Source organism: Sciurus carolinensis, chromosome 5 (assembly GCF_902686445.1).
Source record: "Sciurus carolinensis chromosome 5, mSciCar1.2, whole genome shotgun sequence".
Classification (NCBI taxonomy): Eukaryota; Metazoa; Chordata; class Mammalia; order Rodentia; family Sciuridae; genus Sciurus; species Sciurus carolinensis.
The window spans coordinates 11,781,597-11,791,420 of NC_062217.1; the positions used below are offsets into that span (position 1 = coordinate 11,781,597).

Here is a 9,824-nt window from a genome sequence, read left to right on the forward strand (position 1 = left end):
TCTTGTCCCGGGAGAGCCCTCTGTCAATCATCAATGCTGGGCAGAGAGTGATTCTGATCAAGAGGGGAAAATGAGAAAAGGATTTGAAAATGTCCTAAATATGAGGTGACAAAATTCTTCAGTCCAGAGGAAACATGAGGCATGAGACCCCAGTCCCCTGGGTCATGTTGACCCAGCAGGGCAGGTTTCTATGGACTCCCTGATGCCAATAAAATGATAAATGACAGCTGGCCTGCTTTTCCTGTTTAGTGCAGTTCTTACCTGGGTTATATAATGTAAGTGACCAATGAGCATCCTGCCCATTCTTGTCAACCAGTGCAATTGTAACAAAGGTTTGCTGCAAACTCCTTGTTCTTTTTTTAACCTGTAAAAACTCAGACCCCTTGCGTGCCGTTTGGGGGGCCCTCGTTCTGGGCAGCTGGAGTTCACGCTTCTTTCCAGGTGGCCGCCCTCATTTTGGCTTGAGTACATTCCTTGTTCTCACACTCAGTGTCCAGACTGGCTTTTTAGGTTGACACCCATGGGTGTGTGGGGACACAGTGAGCCCCCAGTGCTTGCCAATGGTGCTCACACGTGAACTTAGAGCACGTGCCTGGTTCGCAGTCGCCGCTCAGCAGAGTCCTTCTGGATGAATCACAGGTAAACCCAGGGTCAGGGACCAGTCTATAATTTCTTGTCCTTCTTGGTCTCTCCTTCAAACAGGGGACATAAGGGACAATTCTCCAAAGGCTCCTGATCTGTGTTTTGGTCAGACATCTCCAAAAACTGCTTTGGCTCTTCCTTTTGGGGCAGAGGGAGTAAAAATCTATGGTAAGACAGGACTTGCTAACCTATCTCCAGCAGACCTGGAGTTTGGGGGAATGTCTTTCAAGGCCCAGTTTACAGGTGGGAAAAATGGGACTCACTGCCTCTGTCGGTGGGAGGCCGGCTAGGGGTGTGTTGAGTCCTAGACTGGGGAAAGAGGCAGGGGGGCCTGTCCTGCAGTCGCAGTGGAGGGAAAGCACAGTTTCAGACCAGCCTGGAGAGCTGGCTGCTGAGAGACTCAGGCCTCAGGGTCGGAGAAAGCCTTGGAAGAAAGGGGTGTGCTTATGGCGCAATGGCGACTGTTTCTTGATTGAGGCACAGCCTTGATCAAACACTTGCAGACGCCTCATTCACTAGGCAGTCATGTGGTGGGGAGCAGCATCCTCCCGTGAGGGCCAGCTGCAGTCCCTGGTCTTTCCCTGCTGGGGATCGCCCGGGCTTAATTTGCAAGGCAACCAATGCACTCTGCAAATGCACCTTCGGACTCCATTAAGACCCTTTGCCCGGGGAATCCAGAGCCAGGGCTGCCCCTCTACTTGCCTCCTTGGACCTGAGCACATGTGTGTCCCCAAATACCCCTCTTGCTTTGCCCGGCTCATGGGTCCCAGTCGGGGCAGAATATGGCTGCTTTCAAATTTCCTGATGCTGGTAGCTTGATCGTCCTATCTGTGGTCTGATCCTAGCCTGTGGGGGGCACAGATCTAGAACAGAGAGGAAACGGGCCTCCTGGGTGACTTTCCTCCTCGCAGGGGCCTCAAGGTGGGGTGAGCATCCTGTGGCAGGGAGATCACCTTGGTTGATACCCTGGGGGTTTCTTTTTTCTTTTTTCAGCAGGGCGGTGGAGGGAGGAGGAGAGTAGAGTCTAGTCCCCTGAACAGATTCGGTTTCTGCCCAGGAGAGGACACAGGCACCCTTCCAGGCTTCGTAGCCCCCGAGGACGGCAACTGACTGTGGGACCGGGCTCTGCCGGCCTCCTCGTGCTTTGGTTGCCCTTGGTGAGTGAGGTAAGCCGGCCTGGATTCTTCTCAGAGCGTGAGAGAGGCCCTCTGTCCGTAGGCAGAGTAGCTGCCCCTCTCCCTGCTACCTGGCATCTCTGCTGCTCCGGTCTGGGCAGAAGCCAGGGCGGGCCTGAGCCAGCTTCAGGCCGGGAGTGAAACCTGCTGAGGGCTCGGGGCTGGCTCGCTGCGTTGTGCCCTGGGGGGCACCTTTCAGAGGCCTCCGGAAGTTCCCACGTGGTTGCACAAATTGATTCTCCCTGAACAGGACGAGGCAGAACTGCGCCTGGCACTCCTCTGTCACACCCCTGTGACACAGGCCGATCACCTGTGAGAAGGGAAAGAGCAGAGAAGGTCGCTTCCCTTTAAGGCTGAATGACCAATACCAGGTCCTTTCCTGGGGGCAGGGGCGTGTTGGGGAGGGATGCTCTGCGCCCCTGGGGAGAGGACCTAGGGCAGGGGATGCCGAGAGGGGCTGGGGAACCACCTCTGGCCAGTGTGGGGCAGGAGTCTATGACACACAAATCCCATACCTGGTCCTGGAGTTGGTCACTTGGCACCTCACTTTCTGAGGTTTGTACCCGTGTCAACGACACTAGCTGGGAGAGCAGATGGCCCAGTCTGAGGTGTTGGGGCTCACGGACTTGGTGGCCCCTGTTGGGGATCCACGTGGAAGTCTAGCCCTTGCCAACCTCCCTAGACCACTACCGCCGTGACACCCTGCCCGCTCCTCCTTGGGTGTGACATTTCCGTGGTCTCCAGCAGGGCCAACATGCTGAGCACTGGTTTTGTGCCAATACCAAGGAAAGAAGAGGCCTATGAAGGGTTTCAGGGGCTCAGGTCTGCTGGGGGACAGAGGTGCGATGAGTCCACTGCATCCCCAGCAAGGGCCAGGCCAGCACTGAGGGGACGGGCTTCATGCGTGTGGCAGGGTGGGAGGCTTCTGAGGGGAGGGGCACTTAGCTGCCTCATGGGGGATGCAGTGAGCGGCAGTGAAAGGGACACAGGAAGGCCAGGCTGAGGAAGCAGGTGGTACCGCGTGAACTGAGGACCTGGCAGAGCAGAGGCTGGGAGGTGACGGGTCCTGGGGAGGAACCCCGGGGTGGGGGCACCATCGCCAAGCGTCGAGGTGCTTGGGAGCCAACCCCAACGCTTCGCACTCTGAGCCCTGAACAAGCCAAGAATCAGACACACAAACTCCCAGCAGGCATCACTCTGACGGCTCAGATGGTGTGTTGACCTGTGGCTGGGACCCTCCTGAGCTGAACTTGCCTCTTTGTGGGCTTGCCTTGCCTGGCTCAGGCTCAGAAGTCCCCTCCCCGTGCATCCCACCCCGCATCTTCCTGGGTCCCTGCAGCTCAGCAGGGCTTGGGACAGGATGGTTATGGGGGGAGGGGAAGAGGAAGAGGCGCCTCCTCTTGGTTCAGGGCTGGTTGGACTGCTCCCCAGAGGGTGGTGAGCTTCGTGCTGTCCTGTCCTGAAGGAGTTTACCCTGACGTGGTCACTTCACTCGGGAAGTTGTTGGCCTGACCTTCCCTGGGGTTCCCAGTTCACATTTACACAGGGTGTGTGAGAGTGTGTGTGTGTGATTAAGAAAACCAGAGCTGGAGAGTAGTTAGAGTGGTAGAAACAGATTTTATCCAGAAATCATTGCAAACCCAGCACAGACAAGTGGGGGGTTACAGGCGGGGAGTGGGTGGGAGGGGGCGGAGGGAAATAGGAAAAGGAAACACGGGTGGGGGTGGAGTTCTTGCTAAAATGCCCCCGCAGGATTCTCCCTAAACGCAGGCCAGGGTGCTCAGATGTGGAGAGTGGGGCGAGGAACTTGCCAGATATTGAGGGTGGTGAGATATCCTGGGTGGGGCTCCTCTCTAAGTGGACTGAGTGGAATTCTCTCCAAGGCTGGTGATGCTGGCCCTGCAGGAATGGCAGGGAAGCCCACACTGGAGGCCTTGGCAAGAAGTGGGCTTGGTGTCTGACGGGAGTTTGGTCCAGGAGTGTGTCTGTCAGTGTGTGTGTGTGTGTGTGTGTGTGTGTGTGTGTGTGAGAGAGAGAGAGAGAGAGAGAGAGAGAGAGATTGAAACATGAGTTTGGGGGTTTGGGCTGGCCCTCAGGGAGGAGGGACCAGCCATGGCCACCTCCCCTCACCTGCCTTCCTACCTGTAGGCTCTGGGGGCCGCAGGCTGAGCAGGAGGAGAGGAGGGCGGCTGCTTTTGCCTGAGGGAATGGCTTCTGCAGGCTGGCTCTTCCAGGGAAGGCAGGGCACCACCCTAGGCACTGTTCCTCCCAAGGCTCTGAGCAGATTTAGATCTCCGAGCTCAGAATCCAAGGCAAGAACTTTGGGAAAGACCGTGGTGGGCCCGAGGAGGGCCACACGCCCTCGTGGTGCCTTAGTGCTCACGTGTGTACCAGGAGGACAGTCACAGCGCTCCGACTGGCTGCAGGAAGAGCCCTGGGGAGACCCACCCAGCGCTGCCTCTTACAGTCTGGGAACTAAGGATGCAGGATGATCACAACACAGCTGGGAGAAATGGAGGCCGGGCCCACTTAGACCCGGAACAGTGGGTTTGAAAGAGGAAATAGGAGAACACGAACAAGCTTGTGACAGACAACCCAACAGAAAAGGGACGACATGTTTGTACAGGTGAAGTCGGGAGGAAGAGATGGGCCTGGGCAGATAGGGAAATGGGCCCCGGGCAACTTCCTCGGCAGCAGAGCACAAACAACAGCAGCTGCTGGGTTTTGCTGAGAGACTCACAAAAAGGTTATTTTTAAACTGGGACATACGTGACCTGGAGTCCACAGCCTCTCCACAGAAGGAAAGGGCCAGATCAATACTGTGATCACACTCGAGGCTGAACAAATGCCTCATGGACAGAGTGCGATGGCAGAACCAGACCTGGTTGTGAAATGAAATTACAGGAACGTTATGGAAAGAGTTCACTGCTGGGAGGGCTGAGTCTGCTCCCCTCTCTCGGCCTTTCTCCAGGAAGCCTAATTAACCACGGGTCCCTACCTTTTGCATGGTCAATAACTGCCCTAGGAGTCTGACTGCTCCCTCCTGAGATGGAATGGAGTCTGTGGAAAGAGCCCTTTCTTTTCTCATCTGTCCTGTGAGCATGCTTTATGTTAGAGGCCCTGCACAGGCCTTCAGCTGCATGGATCAGGAATATTTCTTAAAAAAGAGGAAAAAGTCTCAATGATAGGATGGGTCGAAGATGACGTCAAATGACCTATAAATATTGTGAGAAACTGGATCAGGGCTGAGAAGTTTGAAGCGCTAATCTCCTCTGGACCCGCTGGTGTAAAATGAAGCTTGGTTTCTCCTACTTTGCGAGTGCCGTGCTGTCGTTTCCACAACAGGAGTGCCTTACCCAGGATTGGGCAGGGGCTGACGTCCTTAAACCACAGACTCCTAAAAACCCTGCACAACGGCCATTCCTGGCAATCCTCTCGGGTCCCCTCCCAGCTGCGGGAGCTTCGCTTCACTTCGCTTTAATAAATTCGTATATTTTGCTTTCACTGGCTGCTGTCTGTGAATCTCACTCTTTGAACTTGTGAGACAAAGAGCCCACTGGACTCCACGCTCCACGTCACGTGGGCACTACACAGAAGAGACACACATGGCCAAGGAGCGGGTGAGAAGGTGCTCAGCATCGGAAGTGGTCAGAGAAATGCCCGTTAAATCCCCAAGACACCCTCCCACACATCACCATGGCCAACCTGAGAAAGACTGACGAAGACAAGTGACAGCCAGGGTTCAGCCACCACGGGGGCGGGGGTGTGGGGGTATTAGGACAACTACTTTGACAAAAGCACTGCTGGAACCGACTAAAACTGGACCTGTGCAGAACCAGGGCTTCACCTGTTCCCCTCTCAGCTAATGCTCAGCAAAATGTATACATTTGAACATGCAGAGCTGAACTGAACCCGATTCCCCCCAAATTGGCCCCAACTTCAGTGGAAAGGATACAGCTCCGGTGGTGCATTCACACAATCAAGTCCCATTCTGCCACAAACTCCAGTCACGTCCAACGATATGGGTGAAACTCACAAACCATCATTCAGCCAGAGAAGCTACCTGAGAAATAATATGTGGTGTGACTTTATTATGCAAAGTTCAGTGGCAGGCAGGACAGAGCTGTGATGTAGGAGGGAGGAGAGGGGTTAACCTGGAATGGAGGTAGAGGTTGGAGGGGCTCGGAAAGCTCTGGAAGGCTGATGGGGTTGTGACTCCCAATCTGGGTGCCAATCACAGGGATGTGCCACTTTGTGAAAATCCTCAATCTACTTTTTAAAATTTGCATATTTACATGTGTCCGTGTTGTGTTAGAAGTGGGGACAATTCCACCTTCCTCTGGAATCGGGGTGGAGTCGTGACTTACTTGACTGATAGAAAGTGGTAAAATTGATGACGTGACACTTCACAGGCTAGACGAGAAAAAGTGACCCAGTGTTCTAAAACAGTGTGTAATAGAAATCTTGAATTCAATGAGGCCAACAGATCAGCAAAGGATTGCCTTTGAAAAATGTGTTGCTTACAGTCCCCGGGAGGAGGGGGTATACCAGGCCGTGCCAGGTCACGCGGGGAAGCACCACCGCGGTAGTCAGGAGGCAGAGGGGACAGGGGAGAACGTGAGCAGCAGTCTTTTCTTGTGGTTTCCTGGGAAAGCAGGCTTAGGACTGGTTCTTTTGAATCATTTCGGCGGGCTCTGAATTCCTATCACGGGTGCTGTCCCTTGTTGTTGGGTTCCTGGCCTGCAGTGCGAGAGTTTGAGAAAGGAAGTGGTTGATGGGAAGGGCTCTGAGCTGGTCGGTTTGCATTTGAGGTGCACTCACAGCGAGTTGTTGACTATCTCTAGGAACTGGCTGATCCTGAGAGGATTGGTCTCTTCAGGGTCTGCAAGTCGGTAAATGTCAACGCATCAAATGCAGAAAAGATGGTTAGTACATGCAGCTTCCACCATTTGGGGGGCCTCGAGTTGTACGTTAGAAGTCTAATGATCCGCAGCTGCCGTGCTGGGAGGGCGCCCAGGTCACGTGGACAGGACATGGGCAGGTGCTTCCATTGTAGCCCCAGGTGACCTTCCAGCCAGCTGCTGGCATCAACCACCTCACAGGTGAGTAAAGTCAACTCTGGACAATTCCAGCAACTCCCAGCATCTGAGTGTTCTCAGCTGAGACTCTCAACACCAGGGAGCACAGAACGGTCATTCCTCTGGGCCTTCTCCAGCATCCAGGTCCCCAGAACTCCTGAGTGCAATAAAATATGTTTTAAGCTGCTCTTTTGCAGGTCATGTTTTACACGGTGTTTTAGTCCGTTTTTTTTGCTGCTGTGACCTAAAGACCCGACAAGAACAAATTTAGAGAAGAAAAAGTTTATCTGGAGGCTCACAGTTTTAGAGATCTTAGTCCATAGACAACTTCATTCTTTGGGAGCATGAGGTGAGTCAGAACATTGTGGCAGAGGAAAGTAGCTGGGGACATGTCACCAGGAAGCAGAGAGAGAGCAAGCTCCACTCAACAAGGCCAAAATAAAAACCCCAAAGGCCGGCCACACCCCACCTGCCTACAGTTACCACCCAGTTAATCCTTACTGGGGGATTAATGCACTGATAGGATTAAAACTCAAAATCCAATCTTTTGGCGCATCGTCTCACACTTGAACTTTTGGAGGACACCTCAGATCTAAGCCATAACCTGCCGCCATGGTAACAGAGACAGCACGTTACACTTCAAGGACAGTCGACTTTGAAAATAGAGGTGTCTTTCATGGGCATGTTGCCCCAACAAAAATATCAATTATTACCATTCCAGAGGCATAACCCCACTGATGCAATATTGCACATTTATTTTTTGTGTCTCCCCAGGGACCTCTGAGATGGCTTCCAGCATGGCTGACCCAGGCAGCCTCCCCTACAGTTCCAACTCCTGCCTTCCCCACCTCCCACCCCGGGAGGCCAGTGTGGTGCTCTCTCTGTTCTACACGGCCCTCTTGGTCTTCAGCGCCCTGGGAAACATCCTTGCCCTTTGCCTTGCCTGTCAAAAGGACAAAAAGATCAACTCAACAGGTGTCTACTTGGCCCACCTGGCCGTGTCTGACCTCCTGTTCTCCGTGGCCCTGCCAGGAAAGATCACTTATTACGTGCTGGACTTCAGCTGGCCGTTTGGGGACGGACTCTGCAGGCTGACAGCGTTCATCATGTACCTGAACACCTACGGAGGGGTCTACCTCATGACCTGCGTGAGTGTGGATCGGTACCTGGCTGTGGTCTGTACCCATGAGAGCCAGCGGCTGCGCAGCACGGGCCGGGCCAAGCTCGTCTGCGTGGCTGTCTGGGTCTTGGCACTTCTGCAGACGGTACCCTTGCTCTTCATCCCTATGGCCAAGCCCCTGGCGGGCAAGCTGACCTGCATGGAGTATGTCAGCGTGGAGCCCGTCCTCGGGCTGCCTGTCATGGTCCTGGTGGCCTGCGCTCTCAGCTTCTGCACGCCGGTGGGCGTCATACTGTTCTGTTACGTGAAGATCGCCTTGAAGCTGTGCAGCACAGCCCGGGGGAACCCCCTGGCCAGCGGGAAGGGGCATCCCCGGAGGGCCTGCCTGCTCACGCTGGTGGTGCTGGTGGCTGTGGTCCTGTGCTTCAGTCCCTACCATCTCAACGTCATGCAGTTCATGGTGAGAGAGTTGCTGGGCCCGCCATCCTGTGCCGAGCAGAGGGCGTTCACGCTGGCTCTTCAGGTCACTGTGTCCCTCATGAATGTGAACTGTGGCATCGACCCCATCATTTACTTCTTTGCCTCTACCCGTTACAGGAAATGGCTTCTTGGTATTTTGAACCTCAGCGCATCCTCTTCCTCCTCCTCCTCCTCCCCAGGAAGAGCATCCTCAGAAACGCAGACTGGAGGCTCTGTCACCGTGGTGGAGAACCAGGTCTAACCTGGCACTGGCTGTAGACTGTGTATAGAGCGGGCCAGGGTCACATAGGCCTGGAGCTTATGTGATTTTGTTTATGGGGGTGGGTAGACTCTTTAAGAAAAAGAATGCAAAAAAAGAAATACAGGCCAAGTACCCCTTATTTGAAATGCTTGGGACCAGAAGTGTTTTAGATTTTGGCTTTTTGGGAAATTTTGGAACATTTGCAGATACATGTGATATATCGGGGATGGGACCCAAGTCTAGACATGAAAGTCCTATACCTTTCATACACAACTATATAGAGAACGCAAAGGTAGTTTTATCCACTATTTTAAGTAAATTTGTGCCTGAAATGAAGCTTTATGGTGTGAAATTTTCTACTTGTAGCATCATATGGCACTCAAAATGCTTCCAGTTTTGGCCAGGTGAGGTGGTACCCGGCGGCTTGGGAGGCTGAGGCAGGAGGATTGTGAGTTCAAAGGCAGCCTCAGCAAAAGTGAGGCACTAAGCAACTCAGTGAGACCCTGACTCTAAATAAAATACAAAAGAGGGTTGGCCGAGTGCCCCTGAGATCAACCCCAGGTATCCCCACCAAAAAAAAAAAAAAAAAAAAAAAAAAAAGTTTCAGATTTTGGAACATTTTGGATTTCAGATTTTCAGATTAGGGATTCTCAATAAAGTAGCTCCAGGCTCTTGAGTGGACTGTAGGTGAGGTGCGTCAGCCTCGTGAAGAATGTGCCTCTCATGCTCTCTAGAGACTGACGACAAAACTCCCCAGCCTTCGACAACATACGTGGCTTTTTTCTAGGAAAGGAGGGTTTCCATAGTAAGCACTGTCAAGTGCTTGGCTGAGTCCTGGGTCAACAATGTAGAATGTTTCAAACTCGGGGAGGTGAAGTGTTGTGAAGTGTTGTAAAGTGTTGTAAATTCCTTCCGCCTCCCCGCAGAACCTCTACAGGGTTAGAGTTCACATTCGCTGAAGTGCCCAGGCTGCTCTGCCAAAGTCAGAAGCAGCAGGAGGAGGTCCGCCAGGGGGTCAGCTGGGCGCCCCTGGAGAGGCCAGGACGCGCCGCCCTGGAGAAGGGCCCTTGTGGATTTTTTGCGTGGCT

At 53.6% G+C, this 9,824-nt stretch overlaps 1 protein-coding gene across 1 annotated transcript; it reads left to right on the plus strand.

The window, feature by feature from the left end:
- The first annotated feature begins 1,775 nt into the window (after positions 1 to 1,775).
- LOC124984396 (G-protein coupled receptor 183-like) lies at positions 1,776 to 9,151 on the plus strand. The gene is made up of 3 exons (XM_047551939.1): positions 1,776 to 1,808; positions 7,670 to 8,160; positions 8,515 to 9,151. Exons 2-3 carry the CDS (start codon positions 7,681 to 7,683, stop codon positions 8,734 to 8,736), a joined length of 702 nt encoding a protein of 233 aa, XP_047407895.1. The 5' UTR covers positions 1,776 to 1,808; positions 7,670 to 7,680; the 3' UTR covers positions 8,737 to 9,151.
- The last annotated feature ends 673 nt before the right edge of the window (positions 9,152 to 9,824 follow it).

Coding starts and splice junctions, on each gene's coding strand:
- LOC124984396 (XM_047551939.1), top strand. CDS start 7,681: ATGGCTTCCAGCATGGCTGACCCAGGCAGCCTCCCCTACAGTTCCAAC. Junction 8,161..8,514: donor TCTTGGCACTTCTGCAGACG/GTACCCTTGCTC, acceptor TGTGCCGAGCAG/AGGGCGTTCACGCTGGCTCT.